Here is a 19,349-nt window from a genome sequence, read left to right as displayed (position 1 = left end):
TTATATTTAATGTCATTGAGAGCACAGTACTGAAGACAAATCATTGTGTGTGTGTAAGCTTACATGGCCAATACAGCTGATTGTGATTCTACTGATGTGACTGGCTGGGGGTGTGGCTGGCCTCTCCCACAGCAGCAGACGAGGCTCACCTGTTCCCACTCTGCTCATCAACCTGACAATAAAAGCCTGGGGCCGTATTCACAAAGTAAATGGTAAGCTCCTAGTGACAACAATCTAAGACAATTCTAAGACTTTCCCCTTAAAATGAAGACAGACCAAAAGATGAAAGTCATTCACAAAGCTTCTTAGCCCCTAAGAGAGATCCTATTGTGGGTAACTGTGAGGGGCAGTGAGGAGGACTTTTAAAAGTCTGAAGAGTTTCTCAAGCTGAGGAGAAAGTGGAGAAATGTTGTTCAAACACTGAATGAAGAATCATCTTACTGAACCACAGTTGGGCCAAACAGACAAACATGATTCATGCAGGCATTTCAATCCCTCTATGACTCTTTCAGTGCAAAGTGAGACATGCATGTTGAGTTTGTCTACATGAGGTTACCCTCACAGGTGCACTTATACTCGATTATGCCTCTTCACATGCTGATGTGACGATCAGCATGTGAAGAGGCTGCTGCATAAGTGGGCATGTCATTTCAAAAATGTAGGCTATACTTTTAAAGTATGGACTAAAACTTTTTACACAGAACTGTTACACATAATTTCATAATGTCTGAATATATATTATTGGATCAACCAATCACTGAAATCACTGAAAAGAATGTGTCATACCTGTAGCAAAGTTTTCTGTCCCTGAGAATGTTCCTAAATCACTCTTAAGCTATAAATCCTTGTTAGGATTTGTTTAAGCTGAGTTAGGAGGGTTCTCAGAATGTTTGTGAATATGGTCTTCTGTGTCTCTCAGTGTTTAAGAAGTGTCTTTAGTGCCGTTAAGCTGCCTATTTTTCATTATTTTCGCAGCTCTAGATTTTGTGTTTCTCTGTGTGTTTAGATTTCCTGTGTGCCTCGCTGCTCTCCTGCTCTCCGTGACTTCAGTACCTGAGTTTTTTCCCCCGGTGCTCAAGCCCTCGTGTGTTCTTCGAGAGTTCATTCTGTTCACTCCTTATCAACCAGCCAGCTCCCCGCCTCCACTGCATGCTCTTTATGTTTATTTTATCAATAAACTCTTCATACCTGCAACCAGCCTCTGCTGTGGGGTTCCACTATCCTGAACACTAAACAGAAATACAAAACAGGTTTTTTTTTTTTTTACCTGCCTCAATTTATGAAAGCATAGATATAAAATGATGTGATTTGTTTTATTGGAAAAGACAATTAAGCTGTGTCTTTTTCCCTTTCCTGTATAAAAAATGTGCAAAATTAAAGCAAATGATAAAGGACAATCCAAAAAGACAGAAGTATCAAACTTACACTTCAAAAATGTTACAAATCACTCACAACTGTTTAGTGTGTGCTTGTGAACTGCACAAATCCATGAAAGCAAATTATTTTAGAAGACTTTAAGCCCACACATGCAGGCAGGATGGAGCAGAGTTTTAATTGAAGATGCTTTCATGTCAGTGATCATTTGTCAGCTGTCTGAGGTGCATTGACTTCTCTTCCTCTTCCATTCAAATTGTTCTTGACTTGATCAAAACATCGTTTACATTCAGTCATTTCAAATGATACTGCCTTGGCATCAAGTCTCTCTCTATTTTGAGGCTGTCAAAGTATTTTTTACTGAGTGAAAGTCTTAAAGGCCTTTGGTTTCTTTGAGCGGAGGAGTGATGGTTTTATCACAAAAGGAGGTAGAGAGGATGCTGTGGGTTTGTGTTGTAGCCTAGTTGGACTCGAGGCAGTAAACAAGTATAAACCATGTTTGTACTCGTGTCTAAAAGCCAGACTGAGATTGAAAAGGTCGGTACACATGTCCAAAGGTCAACGGCCCCGTCTGGTATGAAAGTGTACACACAATCAGGACAGCTCAAGTGGTCCGCTTTAAAAAAAGAAAAAAAAATGGAGCTAACAGTGCTGAAGCAGGTTTGTGTGTCAACCTTGACATTGTGTAAAAATAATTAGCACTCCATGAAATCCTTTTATTTGCCCCAAAGATCAGAAGAAAACAATCCCAGACTAACAACAACAGCACACAGAGGGACTCCTTTATTCTAACAAAACACTGTTGAGGCTCCACAAAATCTACAAGTCCAGAAACATTTCTCTGTTATTGGTTCTGCAGGCATTTAAAATCTTGACCCCCTCCCAAAAAATAAAAAAATAGAATCCATCATTAATTAAATCTATCCATTCTCCCACAGAATAAGTATATAATATAATCCCCGTTTGTTCAACAAGTTTGTTTTTCACCTTAATAACCATGGCTTTATCCATCTAATGAGTTTGTTTATGAGGTTTAAGAAGTTTTAAATAGTTTTATGAAAGGTTGCATGTCTATATATTCCAGTAAAGACCAGTCCTGTCTGTTTGATTGACCAAGGAGCATCCTCTTCATCTGTGTAACTGAGATAACTGTGTTGACACAAAGTGTCCACAAGAGGGCTCTGTATTGCACAACAAGAGTCACTGTGGTGATTTCACTGCTGGGACATAAACGCACTTCAGATACTCTGAATGATCCGTGATAATCTACTGGTAGGCAAGACGTTATACTGATTAAATAACAGAATGTAGTCTATATGAAATCACATATGTATTAAAAAGAAGGCTTATCTCTCCTGATGAGAAAAATAGGTAAGCTGAAGTTTTTCCTTTTTATAATTTTTGTCCAAAAATTAAATCAAGTGTGAAGCCCGATTAGGAAAACATTACAGAATGAGAAAACACAAATTCTGCTTTGATTCAAATCTCAAATATTGATTTTATTCATAGTACATTTGATCATCTATTATACATTCCTCTGAGGGAGGAAAATAAAAGTGCATTTGAAGTTAAAAAAAAAAGTGCTTTTATTTATTTATTTTATTGTTAAAATACAGGAAATTATGGATTTTCACCTGAACACAATGCTAGTAACATGCATGGCAGGTTGGAAGATGATTCAGTTTACTATTGCACAATGAATACTGTAAAAAACAATAAAATAAACCAACAGGCATTTTACTATATTACAGGAATGTATTGTATTATTCAGACAGTGAATGCATTAGTATGTGACACAGATTAATTCACCACTGAAACAACGAGCAGATCCCTCATGACTGTGACAACACAGCAGAATGGTGAGCCAACTAGATGACAGCACTGCCACCTAGTGTCGAACCATTGAATGCATCCTTGCAGTAGGGTTTCAGTGCATGTATTGTCCCAGTATAAATAACTTCATGTTGTATCAACACCCTGCTGAAGTGTCCAGACAGAAGTAAAGACTAAAATAAGGTGTTTGAATAACGTAAGCGTCCTGTTCAGTCACAGGAGTAACAGACAGGATACATTCACACCTACATGCAATTCAGTTCTTTCCAAGTCACCTAACCTTCATGTCTTTGGCTGTCAAAGGAAACACTTACACATTGACAGAACATAAAAGTGCACACAGAAAGTCTCCGTCGGCCTGGCTGGGTTCAAGACAGGACGCGCTGACTCAGAAAGACCAGAGAAGCACTCAGCTACCTGCTGCCAACTCCAGGTGGAAACTACCAGTCTCTTTTTCTATTCCCAACGTTCACATCAAAGACTTGTTTCTTATGTGGCATCACCTTTTTATATCACTGATGATGTTATGCTACTGTATCATGAGTTCTGTAGTAAGTTTGAAACATAAACCGTTCAGTCCAGTGTCACAGTAAAGGCCTCAGTATGGCTGCTGCTCCTTTTGCTGACAGTCCTCTCTCGATGTCTTACAAGGTGTGTGGAGCTGTGAAAGTTATTCTTTGATTCTCTGTGCTTTTAATTCATTAACGGACAATTTAATTTATTACTGCGACAATTTGTTTCCATCACTTTTCATTACTGAACCAATCACAACATCAGAGAGACTTTCTGAAAGTCTGCTTTACATTGACATTGGAGTTTCTCTCTTTCTTTTCTTCTCTTTTACTATTAAAAGAGTTTGCCTTTGGTTGGACAAAATGTCAACCATGCTTTTTTTTTTTTTTTTTTACATTTTCATTTAACCTTTTTCCACTGAAATCAGAGATCTCTTTTACAAGGGAGACCCAGAGTAACAGAAACACACTTACTGTCAGTATACAGACTTGTTTTTCAGTCTCCATAGGGTACAACCACTTCTAAATTCACACCAACGATTGAATGACAATGTGGCATGCTGCAATTTATTTTTCCTAGGATGGTGAAGGGATGACCCTCCATCATCCCTACTCTATCTCTAATTGGCTCATACGCACTTACTAAATATTCAAAAGGAGTCTTACATGTGTGCTCAGTGAGCTGCACAATAAGTCATACACGTCTGACTTTATTGAAATGAATAAGAATTCTTTTTTGGATGTTTATGTCCAGTTCTGAGATCCTTACGCTGGCTCCCAATCTGTCAGAGAATATACTTTAAAATCCTGCTGCTGGTTTATAAAGCGCTTAAAGGTTTAGGGCCAAAATACATTAGTGACCTCCTGATTAATTATGAACCATCCAGATCACTCAGGTTGTCTGGGACAGGTCTGCTCTCTGTCCCCAGAGTCAGAACCAAACATGGAGAAGTAGCGTTCAGTTTCTATGCTCCCTATATCTGGAACAAACTCCCAGAAAACTGCAGGTCTGCTGAAACTCTCAGCTCTTTTAAATCCAGGTTGAAGACACACCTGGTTACAGCTGCCTTTCATTAAACAATTTTAATAAGATTTTAAATTTGAACTCTGCACTGTAACTTTTAACTCTTTATTATCTTTTTTATAGTTTTATTTCAATTAATTTCATTTGAATTATTTTTACTGAACATATGTTCATATTTTATAATTTCAGTGATTTTTAAATGTTCTATTTTAATGTTTCTTTTCTTTCCTCTGCCATGATGCTTTTGATGTCTTGTGTGAAGCACTTTGAATTGCCTTGTTGTTGAAATGTGCGACAGAAATAAACTTGCCTTGCCTTGATGTTAAAAAGCGATGCTCACTCACCATTCGACCTATTGGATGAACGCCTGAGTATGATGACCATGCTTTCACAACATTTTGATGTCACAAGCAAATAGACATAAACATACAGTATAGCTTATGTACACTCTTTATGACTTGTTTTATGGTCTGCTGGGATTCAGTGGTAGAGTAGATCATTTCTCAATCTAATGGTTTGCGGCTTGATGTCTGGCTCCTGACACTGAACCCCAAATGGCTCCCAAGGGCACATCAGTGTGTGAATGTGTGTAAATAACACAGATGGGCACTTTATGTAGCAGCCTCTGCCATCAGTGTATGAATGTGTTTGTGAATGTGTAAATGTGAGCAGTACTGGTAAAGCACTTTGAGGTGTGCCAGTAGCGTAGTGGGTGTAGTGGTGTGGGCGCCCTGTGTACTGTGGCTGTGGTCCTCCAGGCGGTTTGAATCCAACCTGTGGCTCTTTTCCCACATGACACTCCCCACTCACTCTCTCCCAGATTTTCGACTCCATACATTATCCTATCTCTACCACAAAGGCCCAAAAAAAAACAGAATAAATCTTTACAAAAATAACACTTTGAATGGTCATAAGACTAGAAATGTGTTAGGCTATATAAGTACAGTATTACCATTATATTCATTGCATTTCACATCATTATGGTAAAATTAAACAACTAATATGTCTATGTTCAACACATCTCTTGCTGGCCTTCTTCAGGGTAATCCCTTCATGATCTTTCATTGGACTTTATACCAGGAAGTCAAATACCGCAGCTGATAACAGACGGATGTTTAATGTCTACACGAGGGAGCTCCTGCATAAAAATCCCCTCATTAAGACAGATTCAATAATAAGGAATTGTTTTACTCAGTTTGAGCTTCTGATGTTGAAAGATTCTTTCACATTTTCTTTAACAAGTGAGCCATCCTCTGCAGGCCAATGTCATCTTCAATAAGTGAGAGATTCACTAAGTAAGTCACTATAAGTCAGTTCACTCACAAATGCTGTTGCTAGTGAAGCTGTCATGTTTTTCTGTTTGTTTCTGTGTTTGTTTCTTATTGCGTCTATATTTCATGACTTACTGACAGCTCAAAGTCAGCAACAAAAGAGACGCAGATCTGTTCCCTTTTTTCTTTCCTCTTTTTTTATTCTTTGAATCCTTGTTGTTGTTTTTTTACATCACCATTTGTGGGATTTGACACGTTTTCCACAGTGAGCAAGCATCCCAGAAACCCCACAGCCACCGAGACAAATACCATCACACAGTTTCACTTTCACAAAGGGAGGGGGGTGGTGGGAGCTTACAGAGAGCGGGGGGGGGGGACGAGAAGGCTCAGAGGGGTAAGACGGAGTTCAACATCAGCATCAGCAACCTCAGAGCAGAAGTAAGCTTCTCTCAGTCTGCAGCACGGTGCGTACATACATATCACTCATATATCATTAGCATAATATGGCATAGAAAAAGCATCCAAGCTGACAGAGCATTACAGGAGTATAAGTGTGTGTCTGAGTGATCGGGGAGGCATGGGACACGTCGAGGATACAAGGAGCTCTTCTTTATAGCCCACTCATTTCTTTAGCAAGGGTTTGGTGTGTGTGTGATGTGTGTGTATGTGTTTGTGTGTAGTGTGCTCTCACTGCTAATAGATTCTTTTCATAGCAGCAGAGGATTCTGAATTTTAAGCAACTCAGCACAGGATTAAATAGAATAATTACAAAAACCTGTGTGTCTGTGTGTGTGTGTGCAGGCGCTAAGCTGTACTAATAGCGCCAGGTCAGGATGGGTTGCTAGTAGCAACCTCCAATCTGACAAGCGTTGCCATGACAAACAAAAAAGCAGAACCCTGCGAGAGTGGAGGGGTCTGTCACTATGGCAACAGCAAGAAACAACAAGGAGCCAGGAGAGAGGGGGGGTGGCAAGGAGAGAGGGCATGAATGAAAATGAGAGAGCAAAAGGGAGGGAGGGAGGGACAGAAGGAAAGTGAAAGGAAGGAGTGAGGAGGAAAATACAAGCATGCCTTTACTCTCATGAGGGCTACGCCTGCTGCCAAACTGTATCTGTGTCTGTGGACTTTACCCGTATACACGCCCGCCCAAAGTTAGTGTAAAAGTAGTGAGAAGTGTGTAGAAGAAGAGAGGGAAGCTCCAATGAGCTAGGAGTATCAATACAATGTTAAAAAAGGGAGATGACGGAAGCATCACCCAGGCAAGAGGGATCTAATCCCTCACTTCTGACTTCAAAAATCTTGTTGTGTGGTGTGTAATTTGCCATGTTAGTCATGTTCCAGTTTCCCATTCCTATCCTGTTTCATCTTTGAACGCCTCCGAGACATGCATTTGTTACATTTCTCTGTCTTTGGATTCTTTAAATACATGTACAATTTGTTACGCTGACAGAGTTCACCTTCTACGCTTCCAGGTTGATCAGAGGGAGAAAAAAAGCTCGAGAACAAGGTGCTGGGTAATTTTTATTTCTATGTATGTATGTATGTAGCTTACTCTTCTCCCTAAACCTTCTAACTATGATCTAATTTTAAGTCAGTATTCATTTAATGCCAAACCTAAGCCTTGTGACAACGATGCATTTCCATCAGCTAACACAAGCTAAAGCTATCTTTATGCTAGTACAAGAAGTGGGTCTTTAACAATCCTTTGACTTAGAATATGTGTGCAAATATTTATGCAGGAGCTGTTTTTCATCATACAAGTCTAAAGAATGCAAGGCCAGGTTGAAATATAGCCCAGACTTACTGTACATTTATGTAACCGACCCCTTGCTAAGTCTGTGTTAGCGTGAGCCTTTCTGTGCTGTGAGTGGGGGGAAAGGGGGCTGCAGAAATATGGTGATTGGTGGCCAAGACCTTGTTGACACAAGAACTAACAGAGGAAATCAGATGCTTGGCTTAATGAAAACCAGATCCTTCAAAAAGGAACCGGAGCTCATGGGGGCTCAGCCCAGGGGGGGACGTCCCGTCCACAACAGAAAATAGTGCAGAACAGGAGCCGGCCGTGCGTGTCCCATCCCTCACACATCAACACTGAACACTAGTCAGAAGTACATTAGCTCATGTCTACTTTCAAGCGTAAATCAATAGTGCTCAGCCCTTAGGCACCTAGTTACAGAATGACACTAAAAAGCAGTTTGACAACAAGTTAAAAACTCTAAAACATTATAACATTTCAAGATATCGAGCGTTTTTTCGTCTTTACAGGGGCTCTACCGACAGAATAGGCCCCACGAAATCGCAAAATCTGGCACCTTTGAATCGGTTAATCCTGGCTATTTTACATCTTTTTATCTTACAACCTTCACTTACCTCAAAAAGAACAATAACACAAGAAAAGATCTAACTATCAGTACAACTTCTGTGGGTTTCAGGCACATAAAGAGTAGAAAGGAAAAGAGGGAGTTCAGATGAGTATAAAACAGTCCCATGTGGAGGAGGAGAAACATTCTGTGTGTAAATGCACTGCTTGGTGATGAGCGGTTGTCAGGTGCTTCAGCAGCTGTCAATCAAAAAAAAAATGCTGGACCTTTTTATGACTCACAGGAATGCAAAAGAAGCTGGAAAGAATAAGACTGCTGCGTAGTTATGGCACCTTTCTTGCACTTCTAAAAACGTCTCTAATGTGATGGCGTTAAGAGATAAGGCAAGGAAAGGTTCAGTTTGAAATGACACCAAATACAACTTCCTCTTCCTCTTGTGATCTTTCCTTCAATTCTCTCCACTGTACCCTGATGCAAAGCAATGAAATGCTCTGTTAAATACCTGCCAAAGCTCCTCCTGCTCTATGAGACTCACATCTCTAAGGCAGCTGCCAAATATGAAGTATGGTTTTTCACTTTTGTACTTTTGCACAGCCACAGGTGGGAAAACATTACATGAGAGCCAGTGCAGTGAGAGTTTATAACCCTTATGAAGGATTGCTGTTTTGTTACATATTTTTAAATCTAAAGCCCGTTCATTTCTTTTAGTAATTTGGGTAGCTGTGTGTGACAGATGAAGTGACATCGGATAGTGTAGCAAATTCAATGCAACTTACAGTCACAGAAAGCCAACAGCTTGAAGGAAGTTCTGGTTAAAGGAATTAGGTGTGAGACTGTTTAACCTCAGGTGACCGACAGCTCGGGCCTATTAATGAAAAGCAAGAAAAACAATACTCATTTTGTACCCACGCTCCATTTAAATTACTCCTACGATGAAAACAAAAACTGGAAATACAACCGACATTCTGCATGGAAATCATCCACTTTTCTTAACTGTAATAATTCAGTTTAGTCTCACTTGATCCCTCTATAAAACAACAGTAAAACAAACATGAAAAGTACACATGGCAGGGAAAAAAATACAGTATAAAAAAACAAAATAATCAAAAGTGCTCAAATAAGGAGTGTTTTCATTTTTTTCTCTTTTTCCATCAAAAGAGGCAGACCTTTTTTTTGTTGTTGTTTTTTTGTTTCTAACTGTGTCCTCTAAGATCAGGTTTTGGGGAGGAGAGTGGGTGTGTGGAAAAGCTGCGAAGGAGGAGGTGAAAGTTCGAGGCTGACAGATGTCCGTTCCAGGGGCTGTGAAGAGTTCGGCTCCATGGTCTCATTACGGGGTTTCTCGACCTCTCAGCTCCTTCAGGACGTCCTTCCTCAAAGCTTTGTTTTCCTCCTCTGCAGCTGAGGACGGAGCTCTAACCCAGGCTGGTGATGTTCGCCCTGCCACCGGGTGGTGCCACGATGCGCTGGGTGTTCCTGCGAGGAATGTTGTCATCAGCCTGAGCACCTGTTGGATCAAAGAGAAGGTTGGCTACGTCAGTTTAGCATTCATTACTCTATTACGGTTCATTTATGCTACTGAATCTAGTCTTGTTCAGCCCAGAAAATGATTTTTTTTCTATTCTGTTGTCTGAATTAGATGTAGTCAAAGAAGCTAGTTAGCCTACTTGCAGAACAAACAAGCTAGCTTCTGCACCGTTGCTTTAATAACCAACTTTTTTAAAATTCATCTCTATCAGAATATACAAGAGCAATTTTTCACCACATAAAACATTTGAAAAATCAATCCCTACTAACTATTAACTTAACTTAAACTCCTTGCAAAAAAGTCTGTAAAAACTCCTGACAGGACACATAGAAAGTCCATTTCGATCCTTTGTATTTGAAATATCTCATATATACCAAATGCTTGATACTAACCCTTGAAGACCTTTAAAACATGTTCTTGTTATCTGTATGACTAAAAAAAACTGTACCCGGAAAAGAGACAGTATGTAACAAACGAGGAATCCTATTTCAGATTTTACCCAAGTTGAACTCTGTATTGATTTCAAGTGAGTATGACATGAGAGGATCTCTTTTTCCAGCGCATTTGATGAAATTGATTTACTTGGTCAAAAATGTCAATCTTCAATGCTGGTGTGGAAAGGAAGTCATGCATGCTGCTCTTTATGCAATTGTGTGCAAAGTGAAGCTAACAGTGACCTTAGCAAACCTTAGCTCAATTTATGAATGTCTGTGTAATCAAGTAGTAGCCCGTCACAGGAGAAGAGGAATAAAGCGTCCACATTATATTTCATGATGTGTGTTTGTAAGCCTTGGTCTGAACCATTTTATCATGTTTGACAGACAAATCCTTACATTTGATGAATCATTTCAAGTTTCCAGAGTAAGCATGTGCAAAATAAAGCTTGTTATCTGCACTGACCAGATAGGCTGAATCCAGACTGGTGCAGGTTACGGACAGGCTGGTTGGGCTGCTTGGCAGGTGAGGTCTTGGCAGAGGTGGAAGGAGTCAAAGTTTTTGGGGTAACTGACACCTCACAGACGGGACCATCGTACAGTCCTCTGGGTACACCTCTAAGCTCAGCCAGCTGCATTTGAGGAAACAAGTATATATAAATACATATATAAAAAAATGATATTACTCATTTCATTTTGGTTCCATAGTGTGCATAACTACATCAAATGAGAACAGTATTGTACCCTGCTGCGAGCTTTTATCCTCTTGTAAACGTAGTCAGGGAAAGGTTTCCGGGCCATGAAGCGTCCTGAGCCCTCAGTGGTGTGGAGGGTCCCTTCCTCCAAGACGATCTTGCCCTGGCTGATCACCACAAGAGGCCCACCACGCACCTCTGTGCCTTCAAAGATGTTGTACTCCACAGTCTGTAAAGGAGAGCAGTAGATAACAGTCGGGAAAAGTATGTTAGGTATGTGAATCATTTTTGGAAGCCTTGCACCAATGAATACAAACAAAAACAAATGTATCAAGTAAAAGAGCAATATGTAAGATACCTACCTCATTAAATGATCTTACTATATGATCAGACATTAAGGAAACATGCTCTGTTGAAGTGCTGCCTTCTCTGACAGCAATGAAGCAGCCGGTATGTCCTCCTTCTAACTTTAGAGTCTAGCCCTGAATGGTCTGAATTTGTTTGAACAAGAGAAGGTAGGCAGTTTTAAGGCACCCCCACACAGCCATTTCAGATGCCCCCAGGATTGCCCGGCAAATGGCAAACCAACAGGTATTGCAACGATGGAAGCTTCAGCATTTATCTTAAGAGCTCCACGACCAGATATGTGGTAAAACTAGGATAAATATTGAAGATGTTTTTGAAAAATGGAGAGAGGTTACAACACAGAAAGGTTTCAAGAGTGATGCAGAGTTGGCTAAACACTGAAGCTTCCACAATGAAAACCTGTGTGCAAGGACTCTATAGGGAGAAGGGGGCGGGGGGAGAATTTGTTTGGAATTTTGATTGCAGTACCGATTTTAAACACTAGGTGTCAGAGTTACATATTGCCTACAATACAACATATCATCACTGTGCTGCAGCCAGATGTTAAATTAAAATCAATCTTTCATTTCTAAGCTAGCTTTCAGTTATTTAAGTAAGGTGTAGCTTTCTCTTTGAATTTCTATCATATAACAAATGCAATACCAAGTCTGTTCAAGAATGAGAATACATTCTCTAAATGATCACTCAGACTGACTAAATTATGGATCATGTATTATAAATCATATCCATTAATATATATATTAAATTGTAAGTATGTTTCGGCGAGGTGTCGTCAGTGAGGTGTTGTGTTGTTATACAATCTCTTTCAATTTAGCAGCATTTTGCCTTGTACTTATAGTTCTAATTTTGCACTTATATACTATAAGTACAAAATTTGGATGCTGGTAGTGTAGTGGTTAGTGCACACGCCCCATGAAGGGAGGTCAGAGTCCTCCAAGCAGGCGGCCCGCATTCAAATCCAACCTGTGGCTCCTTTCCGGCATTTCATTCCCCACTCTCTCTCTTCCTGATTCTGACTCTATCCACTGTCCTATCTCAAAATAAAGACATTAAAAGCCCCAAATAAACCTTTAAAAAAAAAATGTGCACAATTTTCATGTGGTGTGTTGATTATGAGAGATTGTGTAGTTCTTGTCTGTCAGCCATCAGATGTGCTCATGTGATGTTTTATAACAACTGCTCATATCTCCCAACACCGTTGCCAAATATTAAATCATCACAGAAAAATCTTCAAAGCAGAGATACAGTGATTCATCTGAAAAAGCATTTTTTTGTACCTCATGCTGTTTTCTGCTTTAGGTCACAGTTTGGTTAAAGTCTCACTCAGTACTAACTGATAGAGATGGACTCTCTGCATGTGTTCACACAGGATTCCACTGTGTCAAATTGCCAGAACATTTATGGATTAAAGTGCACTTGTGAAAGGAGCTTAACTGATTTTCCTCGCAAAGAGTTTAAAGTGATCCATTTGGCCTCGGTTGTATGCCTCTGCAAACGGCTCAGATTTTGGTTTACATATAAAGTATGAGAGTTTTCCAAAGGAAGAATACATTAGCCTTAAAACAAAATGATGTCCTAACCTACTGCAGGCTTACATTTCTCAGCAGGACATGTGAGTGTCAGATGATCCTTGTTGTGACAACAGAGCGAGAGGTATGTGAGGGGTAGATCGAGAGGAGACTGTAAACTAATCGATCACAGGTGGCGTTGCTCTTTTGGAAGGGTACACAAATAAACATAAACCCGGTGTAGTTAAATTTCCTGCAGCTATTTCTGAGATATTGCATGCAAGAGAATTAGAAGGATGTGAGATCGAAGTGACCTTGACATTCCACCGACACAATCTAAACTGTTCATCCTGGAGTACAGGTGAATGGTTTTTCAAAACTCTGGGATATTACATCCAGGTGTTCTCTCGAGCCATCACATAAAGAAGAATAGCATGGAAACAATTATCAAAGAAGAGTTTTTAAGGACTACACAATGTGAAGTTGGTGTAAAACTGTCATCACTGTCTCATTTCATCCTACTGTACATTAGTGTGAAATCATTTGACAAGTAGTGGATGAAGCCTTTACAGTAGTTATGATCAAGACGCTTTTAGGGTGGAACATTTATTTTGAGATTTGCCAACCACATTCTCATCATTAAAGCCTCGAGTCTCACTGGATTCTGTGCCAAATGTTGGGCTTTCATGCCTTTATTTAGAGACAGGACAGTGGATAGTCAGAAACTGGGGAGAGAGAGAGAGACAGAGTGGGGAATGACATGTGGGAAAGGAGACACAGGTCAGATTCAAACCAGGTCCATCCGCTTAGAGGACTACAGCCTCTGCACATGTGACACATGGGATGCTTGTCCCAACCACTAGGTTCCTATTTTGGGGAGTTTTATGCCTTTATTTAGTGATAGGACAGTTGATAGAGTCAGAAATCGGGGTGAGAGAGAGAGAGTGGGGAATGACATGCAGGAAGAGGGCCACAGGTCGGATTTGAACCCAGTCCACCCGTTTGGAGAACTAAACCCTACGTACATGGGGTGTACACACTAACCACTAGGCTACAGGCGCCCGCCCCTAGTTTTCCCATACTGATACCAGGGCTGCTTTAAATCATGGAGGGGTTATTGGTGAATATGCCTGTGAATGTAGCTGCCCAATGACATTAGCAAATGGCAACACAGCATCTCTAGTGAAGACCAAATCAACCCAAGCCAAGTGCAAAAAACATTGTGCTTCAGGCTATTCTTATGCCACCTTGTACAGTGGCACACTGTCCCAAACAGTCCCACAGAGGCCTCAATCCTCAAGTCAGAGTGAGGAATAGAAAAGGCCGTAGTGGTCTGGGTGTCAGGGTGTGTGTGTGTGTGTGTGTCGTGAGTGTGTGAGTGTGTGGACAGTTAGTGAGCAGACGTTGCCATGTGACAAATTTGGAAGCCGGATGACTACCCTCTCCTAAAAGCTGCTGGAGCTTAAGCTGAGGTCATGGCAATCTGGTCGACTCAAAATGCCTGAGATGAGATCACCAGTAGGCCAGACTACCCTGACACACACACACACACACACACACGCACGCACGCACGCACGCACGCACACACACTCTAAAGGAGCAGTTTCCCCCATGAACATAAATCCGTCATTTTCTGACTAAGCGGAATAAAGGAAACCAAAGAACATGACCAGCCTAAGCAAACGCATTCCAAGAACTTACACACAGGCAATAGTCTCTCTTTCACACACACACACACACACACACACACACACACACACACACACACACACACACACACACACACACACACACACACACACACACACACACACACACACACACACACACACACACGGTGATCTGCCTGTTAACAATCAGAATTGATGTGTTCCAGCACCCTGGCAGATTTTAAGGATGACATCACTCCCTGGATGCTTTTTGAGGCCCACGCCCTGTTCAACATTCAGACGGTTAAACAACAAAAAGTGGACTAATAAACCAGATGCTCCATTACATAAACTGCTGTACTATTTGTTATCATTATTATAAAGTAGTGGAATATTTGTGTTGTATTCTAATCCATGATGTGTTTAGTTTAGAATCACAATCTTACTTGATATATTAGAGACATTAAAAATAACTTTTAACCTAAATTTAAGTTGCATGGCTTCCAGGTTTATCTATATGGTTTGGCTCAGCTATCTTTAAAAACTTCTTAAAACAATACAGTCTCCTTTTTTGGTGTTTGATTGTTGTAAAACTGTTTTTATTCTCCCTTTTTTTATTGTTCTAATAAACTTTGGCCAATATTTGCAACTTTAGAATTTAATTTCAGATATTGATGGATTGTGAGAGCCATAATGGTCTGCATTTACACCAACCATATGCATTACCCTTACTAACATTTAAAGCCACCAATATGTTGAATTAGAATAAACACACTGACTTTGGTTTCCCTTAAAGGTCATACTATTGCATAAACAGCAAACACACATCTAATGTATAATCATGTTAAGTTTGTACCGAGTTGTGGCTCTTGGCTGAGATTATCTTGGTGATGTCTGGGTCCCACAGCACCAGGTCAGCGTCTGAACCCACAGCGATACGACCCTTACGGGGGTAAAGGTTGAAGATTTTGGCGGCGTTGGTGCTGGTCACTGCCACAAACTGGTTTTCATCCATCTTACCCGTCACCTGGAACAAATCAGAGCTTAGAGTGAGAGCAGCACAGAGGATGATTGAATCCATACCCCCCCCCCCCACCACCACCTGGGTCACTTGATGCCTCATATGAAACATTAAAGTGTAAATGCACGTACCACACACTTGTCCCAGATGATGGACATCCTCTCCTCAGTGCCGTTGACGCCTTCAGGAATCAAGCTAAAGTCGTCTTTGCCAACAGCACGCTGGGCCGTGTTAAAGGGACAGTGTGCGCTTCCTGTCACCTGAAGGTCACCGCTACAGTGAACAGGTGTAGAGAAGAAAGAAGGGGCTTAGTGGTTACTTATCTTTATAGAAAAGTTTTCATTTGGATTTTTTCAGAGGTTAGACGTTCTTACCAGGAGAGCAGGGAGTTGAGATAGTCGGGCGTGGTCGGGTCGGGGCTCAGGGGAGGGGACGTGACGTAGGCGGCGGCTTTAGCCCAGTTCTTGCTCCAATAGTGAGAACCGTCTGTTCCCAGGCTTGCAGTGATTGGCTCTCCATAGACCACAGTTCCTGGAAATTAAATCCATTATAACACAACATGCTCTAAATCGTGCAGGTAATGGATGTGCTATGTTTCTAGCTCTATCTAGTAATTATAGTCTAAAGCCTTTTTATAACTAAAACATAGGGACTCATGTCAGTGTTAGAGGAGTTTTTGGAACAGGCATTATATTGTAATAAATTAACAAATGAATCAGGATAATCAGGAGGAGTCTCACCTTTCTTCCTGGCCTGAGCGATGACATCAGCAGCGCTCTTGCTCATCACCTTGGTGATGTAGAGTGGGCAGTTGGTCTGATTGGCCACAGTCACAGAGCGGTTAACAGCCTCCGCCTCCACCTGGAGAAAGAGAAGAATGTATGATTGACTCAAGTGTGAGGATGCAGGAATGACATTAGTTTCTTCTTCTGCATTTATCTCAAAGCCCTACTTTGTGTTTTTTCCCCATCATTTCTCCATTCTTCCTTACCATAGTAACCTTGACAACTAAAACTTAAATCATCCATCTATTATCTACAGTACACTGCTTTTCCCATTCAGGGTTGCACTGCAGGATGCTGGAGCCAATCCCAGCTGTCATTGGGTGAGAGGCGGAATACACCCTGGACTGGTTGCCAGTCAAACACAGAGCTGACATACAGAGACAGAACTACCAGCCACACTCACGTTCACACCTACGAGAATGCAGAGTCACCAATTAACCTAACGAGCATGTCTTTGGACTGTTGGAGGAAGCAACCCACGCATGCACGGGCAGAACATGCAAACTTCACACAGAGAGGCTCCTGTCCGAAGGGAACTGGAACCAGAAACCAAAACCACTGCACCACTGTGCAGCCCAACTCAAATCATAGATGCAGTTAAATGTAGACAGTCAAAGTGACTTGAAAATAATTTTAAAAAAGGTCAACCACAGATTCACACTTGATGCTTAAAAGTTAAGAATTATTGGCAGGAACACTCTTACATGTATAGTAAGCTTAGTTTAACATAAATACTTGAAACAAAGTTGTTTTTTTCATCTTAGGGTCTTTGCACTGATCAGAAAATATATACAACTGCACATGTTATCTGGTGAGTATTAAGAGAGCTGGTAGGTGTATTTGTCCCATCTGATTGGCCCAGGCTCGTCATTTGCCCCCTTTCCAATCTGTATTCTCAGCTAAGCTAACCCACTGCTGGCTGTAGCTTTCTTTGTGATACAGACACGCCAATCGATCTTCTTAATTTAAATCTTGGCAAAAAAAAGCAGAAAGAAAATCAGCTTCCACAATATCAAAGTATTCTTTATTTTCCTTCTGTTTTCTATCCATAGCAACAAATAATAAGGTAAACTACTTAAGTAATGCTTGGCAATTTATCTGAAAAATGAGATGGTGGGATTATGATTTTTCAATGACAAGCACTAACATCATGATCCAAGAAGAGAGAACGCTGTCGTCTTACTTGTAAATCCTTTTGGAAAGTTTTGCCCATATTTTATACGTTTTTTTTGTCTGAGAAGCTTTAGTTACAAAAGAAGCTCCTGTAAGTCATTCTTCAAATTTCATGCACTGCGTTGTTGCCAGATCTGGATATTATTGGTGAGTAACAACAGTGATTTATCTAAAGGATGTACTGTAGTTAGTAATGGTTCTAGTGGGATTTTCTACATAAACTGTCAAACAACCCAACAGGTTGTGAAGTTAGTAGGAAAAATGACCACTGTCAAAACAATTAGGACATGGTGTCACAAAATACAAATAAAAACTGGTGAGTCAGTCAGTGTGCTTTGGCTAAAAGTCTTTCTCACCTCCTCAGGACGGCTCAACACATGTCCCTCAGGCCCAGAGATCCCTTGCTCCAGGATCCTGCGCTGCTCCTAAAAACACACAGCAGAAAAGAAAAGGAAAAGTGGAAATGAGTTATGTGCAGATGTCAAACATGGCCAGCCAAGTGTTGGGAGTGAGCAGCATCTTTAGAGACACTAGAGCTTTATTTAAAGGTCAACATCCAGCAAAAAAAATCACAACTCTATTCAGGTACAGAGTCTTTTGTTTTACCTCAGCCACGATGTCTCCGTTCTCTGCGTGCACCTGAGCAATGGCTCCCAAATCCCGGATCACACTGAACACCTCGTACACCTGAAGGACAGGAGAAGATATATTAAAAATCGCAGATGCACAAATGAAACTTTGACCATGACATTTTATGTATCAACCAGTGTTGTACAAAGTAAAGTTCATTTAAAGGTGATTATGGTCAAGAGGTCGTAAGAATGGAAACCTACTGAGTTAGGCTTGAGAATATTCAGTCTAGCTACATCTGTAAATGGACTTTACAAAATGGTCCTTGGCTCTCTTGCTTGGGGAACATATCTTTATTTTATGTTCTGGTTGTTTTCTACATTTAAATTGACAGTAATATTTATCAGAGAAAAGAGCTGGAACCAGAGAGGGTTTACAATAAACCACAGTCATAATTAAACCTGCCAGATAAATATTCTAACTCCAGTTATATCACAAACATGATCTGCAGATAACAGATGATAACTTTTACCTTGATGACTTTAATTAGTGATGTGGTGAAATGAAACAATGACCTTGATTTTTCCCAGAGTGTGTGATGTCTCCCACCCTCTTAAAGTGTTTATCTGGCTGCTTGATAATTTCATACTCAGAAACTGATGTCTTGAGTGAGTCATCACCTCCAATCAGCCAAAGGAACAACAACAAAGAGCTGTAAAAGTTTGACCGGGGAGAATATGAACTCTGAGTTGCAAAGGCCTGGGAGAATTCCTCTCACACAGGTGCAGAGAGCAACACAGATCTGTTTCTAAACAGCTTTCATGTGTGATTGAATCGTGCTAAAACCACTAAACCATGAGTCACTAAAATTCTTGGATGGAGATGTGGCCTCCGTTATCCATCAACTCTCCCCCAAGAGTCACACTCGGACAATCAGTGTGAAATGACGTCTCGCCAAGACAAACAGACTCACAGTGTGACTCTCACTGAGAGCAGGAGCCAAAATCACAGCTAAGATATTATGATGTTTTTTTTAGGAAATACTTCTCTTTGCCGGCTTGCTCAAGTTTTTTTTTTTTTTTTAATACTTTTTATTGAAAATTTCAATACAACACACAATACCCCACACAGTAGCCCCCCACCCCACCCCAAGTGACCAGACAGTATATTCGACTAAACATAAAGAATTAGAGAATAAAATAGAAAACAAATAAATAATAAAAAAACCAATAATAATTTAAAAAAGAAACTAAAACAAACCTAAATATATGTAAATGGACATGCCCTT

At 40.5% G+C, this 19,349-nt stretch overlaps 1 protein-coding gene across 3 annotated transcripts in view; it reads right to left on the bottom strand.

The window, feature by feature from the left end:
- Window positions 1-6,188: 6,188 nt before the first annotated feature.
- The window catches only part of dpysl2b (dihydropyrimidinase like 2b), a 32,615-nt gene continuing 19,454 nt past the window's right edge, over window positions 6,189-19,349 (bottom strand). For all 3 annotated transcript variants that reach the window (XM_061061325.1, XM_061061324.1, XM_061061326.1), the window contains 9 exons: window positions 18,098-18,178; window positions 17,848-17,916; window positions 16,274-16,394; window positions 15,908-16,064; window positions 15,665-15,806; window positions 15,369-15,539; window positions 11,039-11,218; window positions 10,761-10,926; window positions 6,189-9,839 (listed from right to left, as the gene is read on the bottom strand). In XM_061061325.1, the coding sequence (XP_060917308.1) occupies window positions 9,748-9,839; window positions 10,761-10,926; window positions 11,039-11,218; window positions 15,369-15,539; window positions 15,665-15,806; window positions 15,908-16,064; window positions 16,274-16,394; window positions 17,848-17,916; window positions 18,098-18,178 (1,179 nt within the window). In that variant the 3' untranslated portion in view covers window positions 6,189-9,747. The remainder of the gene's footprint in view (window positions 9,840-10,760; window positions 10,927-11,038; window positions 11,219-15,368; window positions 15,540-15,664; window positions 15,807-15,907; window positions 16,065-16,273; window positions 16,395-17,847; window positions 17,917-18,097; window positions 18,179-19,349) is intronic.

The sequence above is a fragment of the Labrus mixtus genome, chromosome 17 (assembly GCF_963584025.1).
Source record: "Labrus mixtus chromosome 17, fLabMix1.1, whole genome shotgun sequence".
Lineage (NCBI taxonomy): Eukaryota > Metazoa > Chordata > Actinopteri > Labriformes > Labridae > Labrus > Labrus mixtus.
The sequence above is the reverse complement of the archived record's forward strand: the minus strand, read 5'-3'. Positions and strand labels throughout refer to the sequence as shown.